This window comes from Mastomys coucha, unplaced genomic scaffold (assembly GCF_008632895.1).
Source record: "Mastomys coucha isolate ucsf_1 unplaced genomic scaffold, UCSF_Mcou_1 pScaffold7, whole genome shotgun sequence".
Lineage (NCBI taxonomy): Eukaryota > Metazoa > Chordata > Mammalia > Rodentia > Muridae > Mastomys > Mastomys coucha.
Genome location: NW_022196913.1, coordinates 28,237,306 through 28,263,144, shown reverse-complemented (window position 1 = coordinate 28,263,144; position 25,839 = coordinate 28,237,306). Strand labels below are relative to the sequence as shown.

Sequence of the window (25,839 nt, the reverse complement as noted above, 5' to 3'; positions counted from 1 at the left end):
AAAAAAAAAAAAAAAAAAAAAATGTATTCTGCTACGTAGATGTACCACAGTGACCTATTCTAATTTCTGATGAACTTTTCTTAGGGTGAATTTGTGTAACTGCCCGATTGCTGGGTGAAGCACTTGGTGCCATTGTATAGATTTGCAAACATGTCAAGCACTGTAGGAAACTGCTTGTTTACAGTATTCTCAGCAGTACTGAGTACAGCATGATACCTCCAATATTTTCTTAATATAATGGGCTAAGAAAAAAAAACTTACTGTATGTTTTTATTTCCTTAATACCAGAGTAGAGCTTGAACGATTACTTATTTATGGTGCCGGAGCTTGGCCGCAGGGCTTTATGCTTGCTGTGTAAGCATTTGATTAGTGAGCTAACATGCCAAGCCCTGTATTTTCTATTGAAAATTTCCTATTTCCATCTGTTTCCTTCCCTACACACCCCCTTTAGAGCATCTGTAAGAATTTCTTACAACTGTAAGGATGGCTGTCATTTAAATTGGCAAGAAACATGGTCACAAGTCCTTTCTTGTCAAACAGCTTCCAACACTGCTGGGTTTTTTTATCTTGTCTGAGATGAGGATTGCCCTGTTTCCCCTAACTGCCTAGAGTGGTTGAAATTGATTTTGGCTCATTTTTCTTGGGAGGGACTAGGTCATAAATGTCCAAAGTAAAAGGCATTTGCATTGAAACGTTTGAGATAATATAGATGATAGTGTTTTGTGGGTAGGCTTGTGTTACATTTGCCAGGGAGTTTTCTGAGCCCTCATTGAATGCCACCAATGTGCTCTGCTTGTCACTGTTCCACAGAACCTTCTTCTCTCCTCTCTCTAATCCCCGAGACCCCAAGCTCCTGGCAGCCTGTGCGCTGGCTGTGCTTGGGTTTCCCTGCTCCCTGTTCACATGGCACTCCTGGACCTGTGAGATTCCTGTGAGTTCCTTTGCCTCTGAAAGCATCCATCATGAATCAGAGCAAGTCCTCATTCAGAGAACCATAATCCAGTATTACTGCTTAACAATCTTAACTGAAACACGTACCTTTCTACACTTGCCATATCGAAAGACCTTTACTTCCTTTCTTCTCCTACTGACCTAGAAAATAGAGTTTGCTGTTTAGTGGGGGAGCAGGGAATTCACATTTTGGTAACCTTATAATACATTGATTTCCTAAAAAGTGTGTAATAAAGTACAATTTCTAGAATTACCTAAGCTGTAAGAATCATTCCTTATTTCACTACCAAAAGCAAATTTTCATTGTTGAAGGAGCCCTGTTCCTATTTGTCAGAGTTTCTAAGGTAAGTGTGCCATGGCAGCAAGAGCTGAAGCAGGTGGAGTCTTGTGTTTAAGAAAGAAAAAAGTAATTCTTGTTTTGTGAAAATAGGCTTTTATTGCAGAGAATGAGAAGGGGACAGGCCTGCCTAGTTCAGCCCCTGGGTTTGCTCATCCTGAAGGTGGTGGTGGCGGTGGTGGAGGGTGACCAGGACCTGACTGTCTAGACCACAGCGCCTTGCTCAGGCTGTGTATAAGCCATGGTGACTACTTCTTGCTCTGATATTTGATCAGAATAATGCTACATCATAGCCAATAGTGGAGATTTTAATTATTAGATGAGAAAAATTCAAATAAGTCTTTGGGCTATTTTCAAAATTATTAGTTCAGAAAGCCTCCTCACCATGCCTAGGGCAAAGTGAAGATCTGCAGACTTCCTGCTTTCAGAGGCCACATGCTTGCTGGACCAGCTTGTGTCAAGCATCAGAAGACAGCTTGCCTCCGGCCCCTCCCTTTCGCCTCCTAACGTTACTGCTGGGACAGTCACAGAGAATAAATGTGGGTTTTTGGGGTTTTTTTGAGTGTTTTAATGTAAGGACTTATTTTTTTTCCTCTTCTGGCCTTACTTTTTAACATGTTGATTTTGGAGTAGAAAATTATTTTCTTTCCCTCAGGCTAAATAGTGAAAAAATTCACTGGTAAATTTCAGATTTACTTAGGATCTGAGGCCTGGTGGGTTTAGGAGGATTTCTAGTGAGTTTGATCTTGATTTGGTCAGAGGGTTCTTTTGTGTTCTTATTCTGTATTTAGGGTTTTTGATGTTGCTGCTGCTGCTGATGTCCTAAAGCAAAAGTTTGGACAGACTGGGGTGTCAGAAGAGAACAGTAGAGGAGGAAGTAGAAGATATGGGTAGGAGACCCCTAGCCTTACCTGCCTCATCCCAGGAAGCACTGAGTACCGCTCAACAGGTCACTTCCCTCCTCTGAGCCCACTCTCCTTACTTATAACATAGGCATATCAGAATCAGAGTCTATTGCAGAGTCTCGTGTGGACTGAAAAACATCCTGGATGAGATTATGCCGTAGAGTGTGGAGTGCTGTCTTGACCTGTTGCTCCGTGTTAGGATTACAATCCAATAATTGTGTCCAGTGTCGTTTCCCTGCGTCTCAAATTTGGCTCTAACAGGAACACAGATGCTTTTTCCACAGTGGAGCTGCAGCAGCCATCTTGGGCATTCCTTAGCATACACATTCCTCACCCGTGACGGAAAATCGCTTGAGTGACTTTCCCATCCGTCCTCACAGATGCCGGAAGGATGGACTCGGCAGTGTCATTTCTCAGATGCTTCAGGGCTGTGTACACATATGCTGTTAAAGTTGTTTATAGGGTTCTCTGTAAATGTTTTCATCTGTTATTATTCATGTGGCTTACTGCTGCAGTTTTATAACAACTGTTCTACCTAATATGAAAGCTTTTCTTTTAGAAGAGTAAAATTGGTAGTCATTTTGGTGCTTTTGGTTTTTTTCTACTGTTGCATTTTGGTAGAACTATTGAGTGGTTCTTTATAATTTAGAGGGTTGTGTGATTTGGACAATCACATATATATTTTAGAGATTTCTGATTCTCAAGTTTGTATCTGTTAAGCATGTTTTCTGGGACCTGGAGCTCAGTCTGCTACGACAAGTTGCTGTGTGACGGGTTACTGCTTGTGTGTTTTATTCTTCTCATGCCTGGCCTTGTGTAAAGTTCAGATGCCATGCAGAGTACTTCAGATGCTGGAATGAAGTGCAGGTCCTGCCAAGCGCCTGATCTAAAGAGATTCCTTGTGTTCACAGTCACCCAGAAGTTACAGATTTCCTAGGGGCAGTCTGGAAGCCTTGGTTGCGCCTCAGGACAGTGCTGTCCTCTGAGGGTTTGGTGTTGACCTCTGTGTTTTCTGATGGCTGTGTCATTATGTCCCCCTTCTACATTACAGAGTTTGCTAGAATCCATGGTGGATGCAGCCGAGAACCTCTGCCCCAATGTCATGAGAAAAGCGCACATCCGAAAGGACCTGATCCATGCCAGCACTGAAAAGATTTCTATCCCACGCACCTTTGTTAAAAATGTCCTGTTGGAACAGTCTGGAATTGACATTCTTAACAAAATTAGGTATGCCGTCATGTTACTAAGCTAAGGAGCTGTGGTATGTGAGGCACAGACCAGGTTTCCTGGCAGGATAGTGTTGGTGGCGACAGGAGTGTGTTGATCCATGGCTAGCAGACAGAGGAGGATGTATGTAAACATAGCTATGCGTTAATGTACAGGTTATATACACAGGTAAGAGTCCTGCCATGTTATGTCTGGATTACTGAAGAGCATAGAGCCTAAAGCTCTCTAAGGGTTATATGTATAAGGAGGAGGACATGAGTGTAATTCCCAGTTTGTGATTCTGGCATTTATCATCTACTTTCTAAGTCACTGGCTTAAAGTCTAAGAATGTCTCCTCTTCCCTCTCCCCCTCCCCCTGCCAGTTTTGTTGTTTTGTATGTCTGGGGTTTTTTTTGTTTGGTTTGGTTTGGTTTGGTTTGGTTTGGTTTGCTTGTTTTGAAAATGGGTCCTCAATCTATTCCTAGGCTGTACAGAAACTATAGCCCAGACTAGCCAGAAACTTAACAGCAATCCTCCTGCCTCACACCTCTAGAGTGAGTTCCCTTTCTATCACCATATTTTTATTCCAGGCTTTGCAGTCTTTAGATATCTTTTTGGAAAGTCTTGAGGAGTATGCCAAGATCTCAGTGTTCCGAAGATGTAATTACAAACTTTCTTAGGTTATTGAGTCGTGACGTCAGTGCTCCATTATACTCAGTTCACCTCTCCCTTATGCCTCTTCTCATCATGCTTCTTATTTGGGGAGTGAGATGGCTGAACGCCAAGTTCCAAAACATTTAAAGATTCCCCTTTTACCTATTTGTGAATATTGATGAAAAAAATTATTCAGATGAGCAACAACATGATAGAAAACATTAGAGACATCAAACAATAGTGGCATTTTTAAGTCTTCACTTTGGCACTACACCTTGGAGCCCATAAACCACCCCTCCCATCTTCAGAGAGAAGGAGAAAGAGAAATGTGAAGTACTAAGCCTAGAGGATTAGAAAGAGACATAATCTCAGGCATGGTAAATGAGAATCAGGGAATGCTTTTTACCATCAAATTCCAGTGTCCTCCAGAAGCCCAGGTAGGACTCTGTTCCATGTTTTTGGTATGAGACCAGAATGAATCTCACCTGAATACTTCTGATGTGTTTAACTAAATGGTCATTCTTCTTCCTCTCCTCCTTCTCCTCCTGCTCCTCCTCTTCCTTCTAATTCTTCTTCCTCCTGCTTCTCCTCCTCTACTTCCTCCTCCTCCTCCTTCTCCTTCTTCACCATCTTTCTTCTTCTTCTTCTTCTTCTTCTTCTTCTTCTTCTTCTTCTTCTTCTTCTTCTTCTTCTTCTTCTCCTTCTTCTTCTTCTTCTTCTCCTCCTCCTCCTTCAACTCCTCCTCCTCTTCCTCCTTCTCCTCCTTCTTCCTCTTCTTCTTTCTCATCCTCCTCCTCCCCCTCATCCTTCCTCCTCCTTCTCCTCTTCCTTCTTCTTTTTCATCATCATCATGCTTTTTAGGCAGGGTCTGTCTGTAGTTCAGGCCAACCTTAGACTCAAGTCAGTCCTCCTGCCTCAGCCTTCTGAGTCTAGGGATTCTAATTGTGAGCCATCACAACCAGCTTAAAGTATTAGATAATTAAATATCAGGCAAATCAAGTATTAGTGAGATCTTGTTTTAAGAAAACAGAATGGGCAGATTTACACAAGCATCAGAGTTAATCCCCTCCTTCTGTACCCCCAGCAGTAACCATTCTGAGTGGGGAAGTCTCAGTACAAATTGTTACACTTAGCTAACAGAGATTTTCCTGTTGCACAAATACACATTCAACCTTGGCTTTTAGGGTTAAGCAATTTTGTTTTGACAGCTCATTTGTCTGTTCTGAAAATATAAAAAAAATTATTGACTTCCAAAGCAGGTAAGCTCAGAAGATGATTCTAGACTTAGACTGACTTCCTAACCCTTTCCTAGAGATCTTGGACACGTGAAGGTTTGCACTTTGGAGTGATTCAGCCCCAAAGCTCGTGGATCGTGGAGCCTTGTGAATTGCTGAAATGTTAACTAGAACAGGAGCCATCTGGAAGGAGCCTAGTGACTGAGCCTGTTACTTAAAACCGATAAGCCTCCTGTGTTGCTGGGGAATCGTCTGGGCTCAGATTAAGAGGCATCAAAACTAAAAATTTTAATAACCTCTGCTATAGTGTGTTTTTAACATTGCCAAGCAGTCAAAGCAGAAATAGTGTAACGGCTTAATGGGTGAACATTTTATGTGCTGTGTGTGCACGTGCGTCTGTGTGTGTGTTGAAGGGATAACTGAGGCTTAATAGCCAGGCTAGACTTTCTGAATTCTCTGCAGTCCAGGCCAGCTCATGCCTGTTAGTAGGTGCAATGTGCCACGTGGCCCATGCGGTTCCTATTGAGTGTCTCTTTGTCCATATGGTTTCCATTTCTACCGCTAAATCTTTAAAGCTGCAAATTCAGAGACAGGTTGACATTGACAATGGGCGCCTGTTACTTGTGTGTTTATGGCTGTGTTTAAGAGTTACTTTGGGGAATCCTTAGTTTTATCCTCATATTTTTTCCATTCCATTTTCAAAGACAGGAATGGAATCCCAGTTAGCCTATTGGCACAACCTGGCAGGTGCCCCTACCCTCTGCCCTATCCCCACCCCTGCCAAACCCCCAATACAAATTAAAAGGCTTCTCTGCCCTTTGCTGTCCATAGTGAGGTGAAGCTGACAGTGGCCTCATTCTTGTCTGACCGAATCGTGGATGAGATCCTGGATTCTCTCTCCAACAGCCATCGGAAGCTGGTGAGTGCCCCGCTGGCCCAGAGAAAGCTGAACTTTCTCTTTTGGGTTCTGGGAAAGGGGTGTGATTTCTTCTCTGTCTTCTCTGCAGCATGATGGGTGAAGAGCCTGGAATTCCTCCTTCCTCTTCTACTGCTTCTAGCCATTTTGGGATGTATTAGAACTGAATGACCAAGGATAGAAGTGAACATTTTTAGAATCTTGTCCAGTTTTAATGAAGGTCAAAGGTTGTGGTAGATGATGTTAAAACTAGTGTCTAAAACGAACATTTTTAGTTATGTACTATATATATGCTCATAATATTGCTTTGGTAGGATTATTTCAGAATGGATTTGGGGTTTTGAGACTGGTCTTATTTTTAGCTCAGACTGACCTTGAGGCAATCTTCCTGCCTCAGTCTCCTATGTTCTGTTATTACACGTTACCCATTCCTCCTTCCTTGGAATAGATTATCTCTTATATTTATGTTAGCTAGAGATAGATAGATAGATAGATAGATAGATAGATAGATAGATAGATAGATGGATAGATGATAGATAGATAGCCCACACTAGCCTCAGTTCTAGACACAGCCAAGGATAATCCTGAACTACTCCTTCTCCAGCCTCCACCTCCAGAATGTGTATGCTGCAATACCCAGCCAAGACTATTCTTTAAAATCCAAAAGACAATTGTATCTATAGCAACAATACTCCAAATGTTGCCTAGGGACCCCGCTGGCCCAGTAACACATTACCAGTCTGAACATTCACTAGTTTAAAAAATAGCAGGGGCTACTGAGAAGTTTCCAGAACAATTCCACAGGACCACAATATTTATTTAAGCACATGTTTATTGTTTTCTAAAATCTATATTGTGTGTTATCAACATGCAGCCTATGCCAGATTGGCTCTGTATAGAAAACAAATTTCTGGCTTATCAAGCTAAAGTAGCAGCACCCTCACCTCAGCAGGAGGAAATTCATTGTTTAGGGTCACCAAAGGAGCGTGTTCTTTAAAAATGTGCTTAAAGACATGATCTTACTATGTAGCCCTGGCTGGCCTGGAACATGCTATTTTTAGAAACTTTTACTATGTCCCATGGGTCCAGGATGCTGTCAGTGCTGGATGATGTTATGGCTGGACTCCACCTGGGAGGCCTTTATGGGAAGTTTGAAATGCTCACATTTTTGCCTTTTATCAAGAATGTACTCAGAGTATTGTTTCCCTTTTTTTTTAATGCTTGAAAGGGGTTGGTATTAATGTACTTTATTATTTGTTTCCTCGTTACTGTAACAAAATAGTTGACAAAGACAACTTAAGTATGTATAGGTTTATTTTGTCTCATGATTGGAGGGAGCAGTCCATTCTGGTATGGGTGACATGACAGCCGGAGCTAAGACAGTGGGTCACATTGCAGCCACCAACAGGAAGCAGGGAGGGATAGACTATCCCCTTTCCCTTCAGCCTATGGGCGGGAGACACCCATCTGCAGGGCAAGCCTTCCCTGCTGAGTCACAGCCAGGCCAGGTGGGATTCCTGGGTGGTCCTGACAATGAACATAAATCCCCACCATCCTGTCCTGTTGCCTTGAGCTTCATTTTAGCATCAGTCCTGCTGGTCTGGGTTATGAAAATTAAGTAGTGGATAAAAACAGTGCTACTTTAGGAAGGGAGCTGGTCTCAATTAGTTTCCTCACACTGGAGCTTAAGGAAGTCCTGGGGCTTGTGTAGACTTTGTCAATTGCTTCTTCATCCCTTCTGGTGTCTAAATCAACCCAGTGCGTTCCAGTCTGTACTGTTTGTGTTTCTACATTTACTAAAACATAAAAGTGGAATTAATGACTCATCAAATATGGTATCCCATACATGAAAACAATGGGAGGTAGCTTACTAAGTTTTATTTCCTTTTAATATTTAAAAAATAGTGAAAGTAGGAATCATTTTTTTATCATTGTTAGATATTGTTAAGCAACTAGATACAAAATAAAATTCCTACTAAATAAGATAAATAAAAGGAAAACTACTTATTTTATTCTCAATGAAGTAGTATTTTCATTTATTAATTTTAAAAAATTTTTCCAAAATATATATTTTATTGGGTGTATTTGGGTGTGTCCGTGTGTTGACATGCGTACGGAGGGGGGTCAGAGGACTCCTTGGAGTCTGTTCTCTTTCCAGCATGTGGAAAGTGAACAGTGGTAAGTGTGAGTTGACTTACCAGCTTGGTCTGGGCAGCACATGCTTTTACCTGCTGAAGCTATTTTGCCAGTCCTGATGACAGCATCTACGAGGCTTCTTATATCTCACGTATATACAAGCACTCAGGAGAGCAGGCCAAAGTAGCAGGGAGAGTCTAGGCCAGGTAGGATTAGATAGTAAGACCTATTTTTAAAATGCTAAATTAATTATTCACTTAATAACAAATTTTCTTGAGACTTACAAGGTTCTCTACAGCACCACCTTGTGGAAAACATCTTCAGGAATTCACTAATCAACTCTTCCTGTGCTCTCTTGATGCTAGGCCAACCATTTTAGCAGGCTAAGCAAGAGCCTTCCCCAGCGAGAGGACCTAGAGGTGGAGCTGGTGGAGGAGAAGCCAGTGAAACGGGCCCTACTCACCGTAGAGGAACTCACCGAGGTGGAGAGGCTGGAAGACCTAGACACTTGTATGGTAAGCCCCTGCGGGTGTCCAGCCCACACGCAATGTGCGGTGCCCCTGGTTGGGTTTTAAAGTCTCATTAAAACAGATATGCATCAGACTTGGAAAGAGCCCTCCGGGACCAGATGCAGGAAGCAGCTTCCTGTTTCCAAAAACATTCGTGTTGTGCTGATGTATAGGGAGGAGGAGGCATGCCCCTCCCGGATCGAACCATTCAGGGTGACTCAAGTGAGGAGTAGCTTTTCTCAGGGGCTGATGGCCCCTAGGTTTCTAATTTCATGTTTACTTCAATTTCAGTGCTTCTGTTTCTATAAAGGCCCAACACGGGCAGTTGTACTAGGGAAGGGTTAGGCCCTAAGGTAACATGCTATGTCTTATGCCTAAGACATAGACATTATAATAATTGGGATTGAAGAGCTACTTCTCAGATCACAGAACATAATGTGTACCATTGATCTCCTTGGAAAGAAAAATCCAGTACTTGGTCAACAACTATTAAATTTAGGTTCTGGCTGAAAGAAGGGAAATGGCTGAAAACTTAAAAAACAACTTGAGTTCCTAAGGGTGGGTTTTTTGTTTGTTTGTTTGGTTGGTTTGGTTTTGGAGGTGGTGGCTGGTGTTTGCTTTGTTTTGAGACAAGGTCTTTCTTTCTCTATAGCCTAGGTTTACCTAGGACTAAATATATCACTTAAGCTGGCTTTAAAGTCATGCAGTCTTTATGCCTCATGCTTGGGATTACAGATGTGGGCCACTTTAATGTTCAAGCAAAGAGTGCTTTTTGTTGTTGTTGTTGTTGTTGTTTAGTGGTCTTTTGTTTTGTTTTTGAGGCAGGGTGTAACTAACCTAGGCTGACCTCAAACTCCTATATGTGGAGGATGACTATGAATTCAGAATCCTCCTGACTCAGCTGCCCAAGTCCTGGGAGGACAGTGTGCTCACCGTAGCCGGCTTTGTTGTTCCTCAGACGTGGTGGAGCGCGCCTGTGATCCCAGCACTCTGGAAACAAAAGCTGACGATCTCTGAGAGGTTGAGGCCAACCTGGTGTACAGATCAGGTCTCAGGACACCCAGGGATGTTATACAGAAAACCCCTGTCTCAAAAAACAAAGACAACAAAACCAAACAAAAAACCAATAACAACAACAACAGGCAATGTCAGAGAAAGAGTGGCTTAGTGACTGGGAGTGCTTGGTGCTCTGTTTGAGGAATAAAATAAGCACCCAGCTCATAACCACATAAATTCTAGCTCCAAGGAATCTGACACCTTTTTCTGACCTCCTCTGTCCTTTACAAGTATGTATCCAAGCATGGGCGGGTGCACACACTTGCTCTCCAAACCATCTGCAGCTTTTTCCCCGGGCTTCTTAGGGGTGTTCAGTGTTTGAAGGGTGCAGTTCTTATGTAACTGATTAATGGTCCCTAATTTGTCACCACTTCCAGTATAATACCTTTAAAAACTGCCAGGAGGTTGGAGAAGCCAGTGTGTGTGTCTCAGGCTTGGGCTTGGCGCTATCAGCTCACTAATTATCTCCCATTCTCTCGGTTATTTTAATGAGTGTCAGACCAGTTCAAAATCCAGAGAGACTTTCCTGCTGAAGAGCCGGTCGTTCATCTCCTGCTGTGATTTGCTTAGAGGAGAACTGGAGCAGGCTGGAGTTAACTAGAACAGCGCTTTCAAATTCCCTTTCCAACAATAGAGCAGCAATTATTTCCATCAGTACTTTCAAGCCACGTAATTCAATATATAATTTTAAGCTTTTGAATGCAGTCTAAAATTTAGTGAAAATATACTTGACCTGGTCAAGATGCTATTTTTAAAAACTAGTCTAAAGTAATTGCCTCATTTTCTGATATCAGCAGTTCATGTGTGTGGAGTTCAGACTAGGTCTCCTGTAGCTCAGGCTGGACCTTCACCTTTGTAAGCATGGTGATGACCTTAAATTCATGTCCCTCCGGCCCCCATGATCTCATTGCTGCAGGCATAAGTCATCATGTGAGCTTTTTGTCGGTGCTTTTTCTCCTCATGTGTGCTTGTACACATGTGGAAACACACATCTGTATAGGTATGTATGCAGATGGAGGCCAGAGGTCAAACTCAACGGTCATTTATCCAGAATTGTCTACCATGTATTTTAAAACAATGTCTCACACTAGGACTTGGTGCTTGCTGGTTCCTGTCTGTGTCTCTACTGAGATTACAGCTATACATCACTATGGTTGGCTTTTTAATGGGTTCTGGGACTTGAACTCAGGTCTCTGTGCTTTGCAAATGACTGAGCCACCTCTGTCTTCAACTCCAGCAGTTATTAGTTTAATGGTTTGTTCACAAGGCTGACAACCACAGGCTGTGGTCAGTGTGTCTCATTTGTAGCCGGCTACACTAATGTTAACTTGCACAGGAGTTGGTCCACATCATAACTGCTGAATTTCTCTCTGCAGATTTAGTCTGCGATAGCCTTTCTATCTGGATGACACTTTAGAGTGGGTTATGGACTATGACAACATGTAGCTACTACTTCACCGCCCAGTCCCAGCCCCAGGTCTTAGTTTAATTTCTATGGCTGTAAAAACACTCTGGCAAAAGAGATTAATTTTAGCTCATAATAGAAACACTTTTTACTGTATGTTTTGAGACTGGCTATCTTGTAGTCCAGGCTAGCCTTGAACTCCTGATCTTCCAGCTCTAGTTTTTTTAATGCTTGGGTTACCATTGTGTACCCACTATACCTAGTGAGGCAAAGACTTTTGTCTTGGTCCTGAAATCAACAATATTTCAATTTGGAAAAGGATTGTCTGTAGATTCTAAGAATGAACTTGGTGTGCAGTCAAAGGGCATGCCTGTCAAAAGAGAGGACAATGGAGGCCCCTGATGGAGACCTCTTACCTGGATCATGGATGAAAGAGAGGCTGGAGAGATGGCCACTGGCCCTCAGTAAAACCCAGGATTGCGGTGTGGTAGCACATGCTTGTAATCCCAACATTTAGAAAGTAAAAGGTAGGTTTGGGAATTCTAGGCTAGCCTGGACTACATGAGTCCTCGTTCCAGAATAAACAATGAAATAAAAATAATTTATGGGGGAAGAGGCAGGACTGTTTGCTGGTCAAGTGTTACATAGTGATGAATTGTCAGAAACTCTGGTTCCAAAGAAAAGGCTAGACTCATTTCTTTATCCATGAAACATTTATTGTGTACCAGATATTCATGGCTTCCCAATAGCCTTGCCATACTGAATGGCACCATCAGAATGCTAATTTGGATAGATCCAGGAGCTGACACGCAAGTAACTTCAACTCCTGGATTTGCTTAGACGTTGGAAGGCAGGAGTGTAGCACTGACATGAGGTCATGGGAAGAAAAACTTTCTTTTTGGAGGCATGCATTTCCTTTCCATCATAAGGTCTATGAGAAGGGTTTATGATCAAGCAGGAAAGGGTGTGAACATGGCTGAGTCAAGAAGATCAAGGCCAGCCTGGAAGTTCAAGGCTGGGACAACTTAATAAGACCCAGGCTTTAAATGAAAACTCAAAAGCAGGCTGGGGATGCAGTTGAGTGGTAGAGTACATACCTACCATGTGCAAAGTCAAGTTCAGTGCCCGGTGCCACACACATGGTGTGGACCATGAGGTATGAACAGGCTGGCTGTGGTGACTCATGCCTGTAATCTAAACTTTTGGACAGCTAAGGTGAAAGAGTTACTGTGAATTCGAGTTGTAGCCTGAGCTACATAGTAGCAACTAAGACCTATCTTAAGCATTTTTTTTAAAAGTATGAACATAGTATCAGATAATATCAGGTGTCTGTTTCAGTTGTGCATGCCTGCATTATGAGAACTTGTTATGTATGTTACCTACTGTATTTCAGACTTCCTTACATAGAAGGTACATGGAGCTGAGGAGATGGCTTAGCGAGTAAGGTGCTTGTTGAGTAACCATAGGACCTGAGTCAGATACCATCTAAAAAAGCTGGCCATGGCAGTGCGCATCTATAATCCCAGCACTGGAAACAAAAGCATCCCTGGGCCTTGCTGGTGAGCCAGTCAAGCTGAAATGTTACGCTCCAGGTTCAGGGAGAGACTCTCTCTCTCAAAACATGTTGCGTGTGGAGAGTGATATATGGGAAGACACTTGACATCGACCTCTGGCCTCTGCACACATAGGAGCCTATATACATAGACCACAGACTAAAAAATAATCTCTTAAATAGACTCATGGCAACTCCAGGCCTTGTGTCCCAGCAGTGGACTCTGCACCCTTACACATGGTTTTGCCCCTGCTGGAACCCGCTGTTAGTATTACCAGTTCAAAAGCTGAGAGCAGAAGGAATGTGCTTGACTATAAAAAGCAGCCAGTGCCTTAAAGTGGTATCACTTGTGGTATTCAGCCATAATTCTGACCTCATGTTTTTCTTCATCTCAGTTTATCATTTAAAAAAAAAATCTATCTTTTATGTGTCCATGTTCATTTTTGGACTGAAGTGACTCTTCATTAATAAGGTTAGATACAGTTGGATAGTATGTTTTAAGAGAAGGGTGCTGGTTGCTATGGAAACAGAGAAGGCTACGGGGGGGGGGGGGTGTTGTCAAGGAGGGTTTCCTGGAGGAAGGTTCTAAGCATTGTACTAGGTACACAGTTACTGATGGTACACTGGCATTTGGAAAAGCAGTTGCTGGGGAAGAGGATGAGTAAGTAAACCCAGGAGAGAGCCTCGGGAGCTCGACAGAGGAAACCAGTTAGAATACTGCTCATTATAGTGTAACAGGAGTAAAGGGAAAGAGGGAGGCTTGCTGAGGCTGGAAGGGAAAACAGAAGCCATATTTTTCTCACACACAGCCTTGTACTACAGTATGAGGGGGGGTGGGCTGGAAGAGACAGGTTTGGGAAGAATCAGATGTTACTGATGCCCACCAAAATGCTTACGAGGCCCTAGTGAGCTGCTGATTTGTGGATAATTAACAACAGGGCTCTGGGCTTGGTGGTCACCACACCCATATAATTCATGCTGCAGATATGTGCCCCAGACCAGCTTTGCCCTCTATGTACTTTGAGACAGGCTCTTGTCTGGCCGCCATGCCCAGCTTTTAAAGATTCTCTTTGGTGGCTGTGACAAAGCTCTTCATTATGTGCTTTGTGGCCTCTTACCCAAAGAACTAAAGGAACCATGAGCATGGGACTTGATATGGAAGTCCCAAGTTTTGGAGATTCAATAAATGACTCTTCTGGGAACAAAAGAAATTGTACCTATAGGCACCAAGCCTCTCATGCTTTGCTATAAACCAATACCCTTGGATATATATGGGAGGTCTGTTCCATAGGAAATTTACTCAGCATTTCACTGTAGCTTATCTTAAATCTTGAGGTCATTTTAAACAAGTTCAAATCCAGAGGGAAAAAAAATAGTGTACAATATTGCTGTGTTCTTGACATTCTCTCATTGATGGAATAGATTCTGTTGAATTATTTCCTAAGCCAGGCATGGGGTGCACACCTGAAATCCCAGGATTTAGGGGGTAGAGGCAGGAGGCTCAGAAGTTCAGAGTCATATTTAGCTACATAGCAAATTTCAAGGTTAACCTGTGGCTCAAGAGAAACTTTATCACATTTTTCCACTGGGGGGAAAAAAGGAGTACTCTAAAATGATGGAAAGAGCAGGATGTGCAGACCAATGATCACTGCATTTGGTAGGCTGACACAGGCCGACTGATGAGCATTTGAATTTAATATTTTCCTTTTAAGGCTAGCCAAGGCTATGTCGGGCATTTTAGTCATACCTGCAATATAGAGTTGAGACCCTGTCTCAAACCAAAAGAAGGATGAGTAAATCAAGTAATGCATCTATAATTTTCAGAGCCTCTCTTTGGAATCCAATCAGAAGGGAAGAGAAGTAAAAGGAGTCAATATGAATGGGATGAGAGCAAGGGAGATGGCCCAGCAAGCACAAAGACCTGAGTTCAAGCCCAGCATCACATAAAAGTCCACATATGGTTATAATGCACTTAAAATACCGTTGCTGGAGAGTCAGTGACAGGCTGATCCCTGGGACTTGCCAGCCAACCAGGATAGCCAGATTAGTGAGCTCCAGATTCAGTGGCAGACCCTATCTTTAAAAAAATAACGGTTTATAAATGAGATAGAAAACAATTAAAGAAGACATATAGTATTTACCTCTTGCCTACACACATGCACTCACATGTACACTCCCCTTACACACATAAGCACATATGCCACATACACACATCATACACATATGCCACAGATACAAACAGCAAAGCATAGCAAATATTCTGGTTTCTAGAACAGACCAGGTTCCCAGTTCTGATGAGGCATGTTTACCCAAAGCACTGTTTGAGGACAAAGAGTTAGAATGAAGAAAATTGAAGTCTTGATCTCAGAAATGCTTGGGACTCATGGGATTTGAGTTAGTCTCACTTGTGGTGAGACTAACCGGTGCCTATAGCATCCTCCCAGAATCTCCACTCACCAAGCCTGAAGTCCCCCTGCTTGGTACCATGCAGTTTGTTTGACTGTTCTATTCTTTCTCTTTCTCCCTTCTCCCTCCCCTCCCCTTTCCCCTCCCCCCCCCCTTCTCCCTCCCTGCACAACTACAGGGAATAGTCAGGAGAAGTCAGTTCTACCTGATTGGCTCCAGGGATGGAGCTTGGGTCCTCAGGATTGGTGGCCAAGCCTTTATAAACCTGCTGCACCATCTTACCACCCACATTACTTTTTTTAAGGAGTAAACTGTTGCAGGCTTTAGTATGTCCTCTGTTGACACTGTTGTCAGCTATTACCTTGTGCCACGTTTACAAAGCTAATTTCATGATGTCACCAAACCGTGGAGTCTATTCTGGAGATGAGTATGGAAGTGTTCCCCTAGCCTCCTTATTGTTGCCTTCCATGGTAAATGGATTTTTCTAAATTAAGTAGCTTTAATATGTATTCCAGAGGTGTGTTACTCGGTAGGAGTTTTCCTCATCCTTTCACAGTAATGGGAACAGATGCTGGCAGAACTTCCATGAAACTGCAGTAGCACCATCTTACTGTACAGCAAAGTTCTTAGGGATTCCTCTGCTTCCTCTTTCACTGTACTATCATAGGAGCAGAGGACCCATTGCTATTGGCACATATCACGTCCCTGTGTCCACCTGTATTACCACTTGCTAAAAGATACTTGCTTTAAGGCAGTGTGGTACATGCCTGTAATTCCAGCACTCTGGACATGGACGTAGGTAGAACCAGAAGTTCAAGGCCAACCTCAGCTATGTAGAAAGTTTAGGATCAGACTAGGCTACAATGCGAATCCATCTTAGAAAACAACAACAACAACAACAAACATAGTTTCTTGAAGTCAGTACCAGATAATTTCTCTCTTTCCTCTTTTTTTTCTCTGATATCAAGAAAAATATTCTATTCATTTCTAAAGAGAGTACTCAAGTGTGAAATTTTGCTTTGGGTTCATTTATCAAATTAAAGTGGATAAAAAGTGAAATGTTTCCTGTTCCCTGGTGAAAGTGGCATTGTAAGCAGGTAATGGCTTAATTTTATTTCATCAGAAAATATTTGTAGATCTGAAAAAAATAAGGAAATGAACCATCTCAACTGTAGGACAGCACTCCACTGTGCTACTCTGACAGCTGTGCTATGACACACACATATGACACATCTGGGCGGGCAGTACTGTTCTCAGAGTGTGTGTCTGAGCACGCTCAGTGCCAGCTCATGAAGGTGAAGCCAGGCTGTGGTGGAGAGCTGATTTAACAGTGTAAGGGATAAGCGTGGCGCATCCTCCATCTCCGGCCCTTCCTCCTTTTGTCCCCTGACTTACTGCAGCTTTCTCAGAGTTGATGCCTTCCTCTGCATCTTCCTCGGGTTTAAGGGAAGTAAGTACTCCATGCTATCTAACAGTTAACAAAGAAAGAACTGCATCTGGTTATCCTCGGCTGATTTCCACTACCTCAGACTTTTGAAAATGGGGATGCATTAAAAGTGCCTTTCTAAGTACAAAGGTGGCAGCATCAGGCTAGACATTTAAGAATATAAATCAATTAAGAACAGATTCAGCTTCCCTTTGAGCATTGACTCAGCAGATAAATCTAGTCGGGAATACTTAGGTTTTCTCATGTAGTTCATTAAACAGGGATTACCTCTATCTATTTTCAAAGTGCACAGAGAAGTACAAGGTCAGCCAAGGATGTCTTAAATCAAAGAGCGAGGATTGGTATTATATCCAGAGAGACCATCTCAAAGGGCATGCAGGGTAGATTGAATGGACTCCAGTGGGACACTGAGTACCAGAAAGAATAGCAATTACAAAGTCTTATTATACACTGAATTAGTTTTTAAAAAACCCACATGTTCTTAGTAATGCTTCGAAAACTATATATCAAGAAAGAAGTGGTCACAAGGGCTTATAAAAGAAGGGCGGCTAATAGATACAGGAAGGAGAAAGCAGTAAAAAAAAATCCATCTTTAGAGCTCTCATTGTACTCACTAATTCAGGCAAGAATCATGGTAGTTGCTTAAAAATAGGCTCTCTGCATGGACTGAATGAAAGTAGCACTTCCCAGAGAGGCTGTTAATGACAGAGAGGAGTGGCACTTGACAGTGAAGCACCTAGGAAGTCCCCACTCCAATCAAGAGACCAAGCAGCGTCCTCAACAATAGTGCACACACATGATTCGGGATACCTGTTGTGACTGACCCAGCAGGTCAAACACCCACTGTGTGTCACTCCTGACTAAAAATGTTCACATACATCTCATTATGATGAGATGGAAAGACACAAGCGAGCATATGCAACAGCCTTCACAGCGGTCGGTATTAAGAAGAAGAAAGGCTTCAGTGGGATAGGGGAAGAGGTAGGTGGGTGCTGGGTTAGAAAAGAGCTGAAGGATACATTCTTATACATCATTCTTCTCTAGGTCCCAGGCCTAAACAGAAGGGGATGTTGTATGTTTGAGGATAATTGAGGGAGTCTGACACTGGCATAATGCCAGCACATAGAATGCAGAAGCAGGAAGACCAGGAGTTCAGCATCATCCTTAGCTCCACTGGGAGTTTGAGGCTAGCCTCGGCTACAAGTGACCCTGTCTCAAAGAATGCAAAAGCAGGACTATAGTGTATGTGCCGTGGACTGGGTTCGTTGCGGGGACCCCAATTTCCACGGGATGAGAATTCTGGTCAGGTGGGCAATAAGTTGACGGATGACAGACAGACTCGAGACACAAGGGTGTGTTGAATCTGAATGTATTTGTACAAGGTGAAATTCAGGCTTAAATACCATACAGCAAGCAGGGCAGATGACAAGAGTCATGTAGGCGGGCGGGGGTTAAGCAAGAGGTGCCAGACTGAGGTCATGTAGGCAAGTGACCGCCCATCAAGGTCAGTGGAATCTGGTAGCCAGGTGTGAAGCAGGAGGAAGAGGAGTGGAGCCCTCCCTGTTGGGGTTAATTTGGTATTCCTATACTAATTCTATGGTTTTGCTGGAGGCAATGACTAGGGTTCTGACCTAACACTTCGAGCTAATGTCCTTGAGTGGAAGCCCTTCATTACTCTCTAGTATGTAAAACATTTCTAACTATTGTGAACTATCTATTAGCCTAAGGAATGTGCTAGATCTCTGTTGCTAGCTCTGGCAAGGCAGGTTCCTAGAGAGAAATTCCAAGCTATGGATGGCTTGGTATTAAAACTAGGATAGATTGGAAACATTGTGTTGGCCAGGGGACAATGCCCAATCTTAGCCATTTACGAATCATTTCTTGGGGTACCTTTATGCCTAATTATGAGGGCGTGTTGACGATTGGAAAGACTGATCTGGAACACGTCTGATTTAGGGGATACCAGCGACTGTCTATCCAGGAGGCACAGATCTCCTTTTGGATTCTTATTGCCTCTTATCCTTAATCAGGATTTTATCCCCAATGTTTTGGATGTGACTGGAGTAGACGAGCGTGCGTGGCAGTGTATGGTTGCGAACACAGTGAACATAGACTATAATATATGAATTATGTACTATGTAATGGCTTTTAATTTCCTTTGATTCAATAATCATGCATAGTTTCAGAGGAATATGTCATTCTTGGGATGATCACAGAGCTACATAAAGAGGAAATATAAAAATATATTAAACTTTAAATGGTTCTACCATGACAAAATGGGTCAGCAGGAAAAGGTGCTTTCTGCTAAGCTTGACAATCTGAGATCCATCCCTAGGCCCACATGGTAGAAGGAGAGAATTGGCTCCTGCAGGTTGATCTTTGACCTCCACACGTGTGCTATGGCATGTGTGCATGCACTAGAGCACATGAGCACATGCATACACACACAAATAAATGCAATAAACAGTTCCAACAAAACCTCTGTGTGTAAAGGGGTGAGGGACAGCATAAAATGTCACCCTGGAGTGACAGCATGCGGCCTGCTGAACGCAAGGGAAGAGTCCCTGTACTGATAAACCCTCTTTTTATAAGATTAAAAGCATTTAAATTTAAATAGTTGAGGGGGAAAATAAATGTATACATCTGTAGAATTTTTTATGTCCAAAGAAGTGGATGCCAGTTTATGAACCATGCAAGTCCGTGTAGAAGACTTGATTATACAAGCGTGAGACAAAAACAGAAAGTGTTGGAGTCAAGTGAATGTATCTGACTGAAAAGTTTGTTCACTTTTTGTTGGTTTGGGTTTTTGTGTCCTGTTGTTCCTTTCTCAGTGCTGGGCTATGCCGAAGTCTGAGCCTTGCACATGCTAGGCAAGCGCTCACCCACTGAGCGGTGACCCAGTCTTGAATGGATTCTTCTTCACAGAAGGTTGAGTCCTCACTATCCCACCTGTGAGCAGAATGCCCCTATTGGTACTGGTAGCTGTAGTAATACCAGTTATGTTGGGTTGAAGTAATGATTCGATTCACTCATTCATTTAGCAGAATTCTTCAAGGTTACCTTTTCTACCTAGAGATGTTCATTTCATCTTCCAGTAGATGCCTGGGAAGTGGGGTGTGAAGGAGGTGCCCACAACAAGCTCTTGAGCTCACTTCTAAGCATTCTCCTATTTCAGCTGGACTTGTATGATTTTTTTTTTTTTTAGATGTGCTTTTAGCACAGAACTTATGTTTTAAAAAGCATCCTGCTATATCTTTAAATCTTCCAGCTGGGTGTGTCCCAGCATTCTGGAGGTAGAGCCTGGCAAGACTTTTGTGATTTTGAGGCCAACCTAGTGTACATACCAAGTTCTAGAACATCCATGGCTGCATATACCCTGTCTAACAAAAAATAACAACAAAATCCCTGGGGGTTGTAATAACACATGCTATAATAAATGCTTTGGCCATTACCTTCTGAGAAGTGCTCACCTCCAGCCAGACACCTCCAGCTTATGCTCTAAACTCATTTAAGAAGTTATCATAAGGGTAAATCTACTTGACCAGCATGTTCTTGGAGTTAGAGTGTGTGAGCCAGGGCTTCGCAGTCCTTTGCTGTCTGGGGTCCCACTGCAAGCTGCTGCGCGTGAAGTTCAGTACGCCATCACCTGTTGTTTCAAAGAATTTTCCCTTCGTCTTACCTAGACTCGGCCAGTCCATGAAGTCAAATTTGCTGTCTTACTAAGGAACTGTCTGACAAAAGATTTTCGTTAAGTGGGATAAGCACTGACACCATTGAAGTTCATATTTATTAGGATCTTGCGTTCTAGGGAACACTGTCCCCTAAGTGTTGGAAGGCAACTTCTCTGGAAATTTTTGAATTAGCAGTAGCTTTAAACATGTAAAATAACCCTGAGTCATTTTAAGAAGTCTATAGATTTCTTCCTGCCTATTACAGTATATCACTTCTTAAACCCTCAAACTTTTTTGATCTACTGGGTAATTTTTTATCACTAATACACAGTAGAAGGTGGTCCTGCAGGTAGTATCTGGGGGCCTTCTGTTGAGCTTCTATGGAGCAAGTCCAGATTCACAGTAGTTACCATGTGTCCTTTCCATAGATTATTAAACTTGATGCTGAACAAACATTTTGAGGTGTTACCAAACAGTTTGTCTTAGTTAGGATTTCTATCGCTGTGATACAGTACCATGAACAAAAGCAACTTGGGGCAAGAAAGGGTTCCTTTCAGCTTCCAGGTCTCAGGTCACACTCCATCACTGGCTGACGGAAGGAGGGGCAGGAGCTCAAGCAGCAGCCATGAAGGAGTGCTGCCTACCGGTTCTTCGTGGCCTGTTCAGCTTACTTGCTTCTATACCCCAGACCACCTGCCTAGTGGTGGTATCACCTGCAATGTGCTGGGCCCTTCTATAGCAATCATTAATTAAAAACATGGGCTTGCCTGCAGTTGTGGTCCCCTCTTCTAAGATAATTCTAGTTTCGGAGTGGGGGCGAGCAGAACCATTATTAAACATCTTCTTCAGTGCCAAATGCCCATCCCAGTGGGTGGCAGGTCAGCATCTTTTATCTAAAGGTATGCACTAGAACCCAGACTCGGGCAGGGAGCTTATTCTATTTACTGCCATTCTGTCCCTTCTCCAAGAGGAACCAGCAAACTGTAGGTATTCTGTAATCTCTGTGGAATGTTGAATAATCTTAAGCATTACAAACAGCGTAATGGCCACCTTCAGCCACTGTGACCAGCTGTCTTTCTCTCCTTCCTCTTCCTATAGGTACCATCATGGTATGGAGGGACACTTGTTTTCCATGTTTATGCATACATCTGTTTCATGAGCAGCTAGCCGATGCTGTGGCTTCCTGGCTTTAGAATATACGTTGCTGGCATGCCAAAGTGTATCTTTCTGTAACTTTTTGGTGAACATTGTTTGGCAATTTCGTCATGTCGCTCTATATGGTTTTCTGTTTTTCCACTGCCATTCCATCATTAACCCTTGCATCTATGAACCAGTGTTTCCTGTTCATTTCATTTTTTCATTCCCCAACAGTGGGTTTTTAGATCATTCCAGATATTTTTCGGTGGGGAAAAAAAAAAACCTACCTTTCACTTAACCTCTCCCAACCCTAGTCTTCCCTTTGAAGTCAGGGCCATTCACTGAAGCTCGTGAGGTCAGCATGGTACAGCCTGGTCTGTTGGGTGCTGTAGTGAGCATTTCATAGTCTGTATCTTATTTAATCCTCACAGTAATTTAAACTGAAAAACCAGCCTGAAATTATAAAACATTGATCCAGATTCCATAACTGAGCCAATGGGAGGTCCAGAGTTTGAACCCATCTCGTGGATGCCTCTTTCTGCTTGCAACGCCTTCCTGCCTTAGTGTAGAGATGGTAACATCAGGACAGCCTAAGAGAGTTCCAAAGACATAGAGGGATGGGAGGTTTTCACCTTGTCTAAATGTTGAGTTGCCGGTTGCCATGGTTTCCTTCTTCATGGAAACTGTCACTTTAGGAAATGAACCAATGAAAAGGCTGTTTGGTGTTACTTGTTATAATCATTGAGTGTGTAATTGGGGCAGAGGACTTGTCTTGATGAATTAACCTTTCAGAAAGAGAAAGCCTAAGGTGATCTATGAGACTCACTCCTCTTACTAAGCGTTATAATCACCCTTCCTGGATGCTCTGGGAGCTTCTGCGTAAACACAGGCACTGCAATTGAAGATTTGAAAATATATTTTTACCCTTTCTCCTCTCACTTAGCAAATATTTTTTTGTGTCTGTGCTCACTTGATAGGTCATTTAAAAAAAAAAAAAAAACATGTTTGAAAGAAAAATGCTTAGTGAGTATAAAATTAGAATTCTGAGAGTGAGGCTTTCCCCCGACCTTGCCAGCGAAAGCCTTTCTGTGTGTGTGCATGATGGCAGGGGTGGTCATGAGGAATGGCTGTTCCTTACATCCTGCCTTTCCTCTGCAGTGATGCACGCTGTTTACACAAACAGCCTGCGGAGCCCTGCGGTTTCATTTCACTTTATGTTGAGCATAAAATACAGAACTAAGGGAAAGGCAGCCTCAGAGAGGCAGAGTAGAGAGCCTTCCACACTGCATGCCTTCCGGAAACTTCAGAAGGATTCCCTGTCACCTCCTGCTATTTTCAAACTCTCTGATAACTCAAGTACAACTTTTAAAATAAATTAAAACTAGTAAGATATGTTCACAGTAGTGGCCAATGGTTGGGGCGTTTTAATGTAAAATGGTAATTCCCACCAGAAAATATTTAGTTGCACGTTGACTGGTCGAGCGGATGGGATTCCAGCATCGGGTCTGTAAGAAGCTTTGATAACTGAGGGAGTGAGAGAATTACAAGTGCTTATCTCCTGAAAGGCAGCAAAGAGCAAAGAGGGATATAAATGGGCTTTCAGGGGACATCTGTGTTTACCCAGAGATACCCAGGCCTCACACTGTTGCAGGGGTGAGGAGAGACCCATGCAGGGGTTTTCTAATATCTGTCCAGGATTCTGTCCACGGAGTGCCCTGGCAGCTGATGGTGTCACTGTGCATTTGGAGACATACTTAGAAAAAGAGTTCAGATCTGTATGGAAGAACATTGTAGTTCTCAAGCTATAACTGTGCTTCTGCTTATTAGAAGCTAGGCTGGATGCTTTGTGCAGTCGACTTGGCAGCACTCTTGCTCTGCTGCAATGGCTTTCTATGTATTTTAGCTTTTTCTGCTTTGTGAATGCTCTCCCTCCCTCCCTCCCTGTTTCTTGTGACGCTATTGCTTTGTCTCTCTTCCATTCATATTTTTTTTCTTTCCTTTTGCTGCATGGAGACTCTCTGCTGTACAAGTGTAAGTATCCTCCAGTGGCACCGCAGTCCCTGGCCCTGCTGATTGGCATTGTCATGCTCCATTTGCTTCTGCATGGCCTGGCTGCTCTCCTGGGAGATGTTGTCAGCCCATCAGCAGATCCTGAATGAAATAGGCAACAATTTAGAGACAGGATTGGGGTTGACCAGATGGTTCAGTCTTAAATAAACCAAGGGGTGAATTGAAAATCTCCCCAGCTGGATGCCTGAGAGTAAGAGAACTTGGATGAGGAGGATACCACATTTTGGGGGAAGGGAGACAGTTCTTAAGACTCAAGGGCATAATGCCCAAGTATTTGTCATTCCTGTCATATCGCTTGTTGCAGGCCCAGGACTATAGAAAATTGGCATAACGATTTGTTCCTCATGTTGGACTTTCCTGATGTGTTTCTCAACTGGAATTGATTTAGTGGGGGAGGGGGGTACTTTTGCCTTAAAGAAGAAAATAATTTTGGATTTTGAGCTTGAAATGAGAGCATTATAGACTTTTTGTGTGTGTGCAAACTTGGCGCAAAAAAAGGGGGGTGCTTTTAATAAGGAAACTACCTTATCCTATCTGCATGGTGATTCAAGCAATTTTAGTTTTATTTTTAAAAACTAGCATGCTTAGGGATCACCTGTTAGAAGTGGGTCTGAGGGAGGAAGCTGCTGTGAACCAAGAGCTATCGTTACTTTGTAAATTGCGGTTACATAATTTACAGTGGACAGATCTTTGTTTGAGCTACAAGCAGAGTAGTTTTACACTCATTATAAAAATTAGATCCAGGCTGGCGAGGTGGCTCAGCAGTTAAGAGCACTGACTGCTCTTCCAGAGGTCCGGAGTTCAAATCCCAGCAACCACATGGTGGCTTACAACCATCTGTAATGAGATCTGACGCCCTCTTCTGGTGTGTCTGAAGACAGCTACATTGTAGTTACCTATAACAATAAATAAATCTTAAAAAAAAAAAAAGAAAAGAAAAGAAAAAAAAGAGGAGAGTTTAAAAAAAAAAAATTAGATCCAGTGAGTAAGATTTCCAAGTAACGTTGATAACCACGCTGCTTTTGGTCTCTTCAGAAACAGCCATGGAGTGCTGTTCACGCTTATAGCATAGTACAGATTTGTTGGCACTTTGCGGTATCAAGATGGGAGAGTCTATATTTAGGGTTTCCTTCTAAAATTTCATTTTAAAATAAAGATTTAACATATTTATCCTTTTCTTACTCATAAGATGCATTTTTAAAAGTTAGTTCTGTCTTGGCTTAAAGCTAGCCCTGCTCCTTCTGCTTCAGCTGTCTGCGCCCTTGATCCGATGAGCAGTGGTGATTTCCTTGACTCTGAAAGTTGCTTAGCCATTGACAGGTGGCCAAAGCTAGCGGATGAGGACTATCCACTATCTGAAGGAATTAACCCTTTCATTTTGGTACAAAAGGAGTTTTGAGAGGGGCCACTGCAGTCAGTCCTCCCAGGATACAATTTACCAGCCTTACCTAATTTATCAGTGAGGAGGAGGCGGAGCAGTGTAAATGAATGAATGGCTAGAGAAGCTGAATATCTGCTATAAGAATAAGCAAGTGAGACCGGGCAAGTCTGTATTTTTTCATAAAACTAAGAAAGAAAGCATTGCAAAGAAAAGGCCCAGCTTGTAAGAGGTGAGGTTGAGAGAAAGAGATGAGGCCCCTGGCACTTGGAGAGTCTGTCATTGTTTTAGGACAGAGTCTTATCTGCAGTCCTTGGCTTCAAACTTGCAGCAATCCTCCTGCTTCAGCCTTTTTCATGCTGGGATCACAGGCTCGATGCAGTACTCAGCGCTTGGTTGCATTCTTGATGGTGGGTACAGAAACCAGCTGAGCTGCCATTTCTCCCTTTAGCCAAGAACCATCAGCCCTTTCCACATAGGGCAAGACTTGAAGACTAACAGAAATCATAAGGACAAAGGAACTTTTATAGGAAATATAATTAGCAGTTCTCAGCTCTTAGAAAGGTCATTCATGTGTGGAGTGGTGGTGGCTTGCCTCTTAATCCCAGTGCTCAGGAGCCAGAGGCAGGCATATCTATCTCTATGAGTTTGGGCCGAGCCTGGTTTACAGAGCTAGTTTTAGGACAGCCAAGGCTACACAAAGAAACCCTGTCTCAAAAAACCAAAACAAACAAAACGAAGCAAAACAACTCCCCCCGACAAAAGTTATTCATAGTACAGAAACACAATGAAATATACTAGACCACATTTTCCCCTGATATTTGAACTTTATACCAGGCTTTGAAATATTAGGAAACACAATTCTAAT

The 25,839-nt window shown here is 42.7% G+C and overlaps 1 protein-coding gene across 11 annotated transcripts in view; it reads left to right on the top strand.

Annotated features, from left to right (window-relative positions):
• The window catches only part of Carmil1 (capping protein regulator and myosin 1 linker 1), a 276,607-nt gene that overhangs the window by 219,344 nt on the left and 31,424 nt on the right, over positions 1 to 25,839 (top strand). For 6 of the 11 annotated variants that reach the window (XM_031358895.1, XM_031358904.1, XM_031358900.1 and 3 more), the window contains 4 exons: positions 3,245 to 3,420; positions 6,120 to 6,207; positions 8,706 to 8,855; positions 23,537 to 23,554. In XM_031358895.1, coding sequence (XP_031214755.1) covers positions 3,245 to 3,420; positions 6,120 to 6,207; positions 8,706 to 8,855; positions 23,537 to 23,554 — 432 coding nt within the window. The remainder of the gene's footprint in view (positions 1 to 3,244; positions 3,421 to 6,119; positions 6,208 to 8,705; positions 8,856 to 23,536; positions 23,555 to 25,839) is intronic. The other 5 variants (XM_031358897.1, XM_031358896.1, XM_031358901.1 and 2 more) reach the window with 1 other exon arrangement.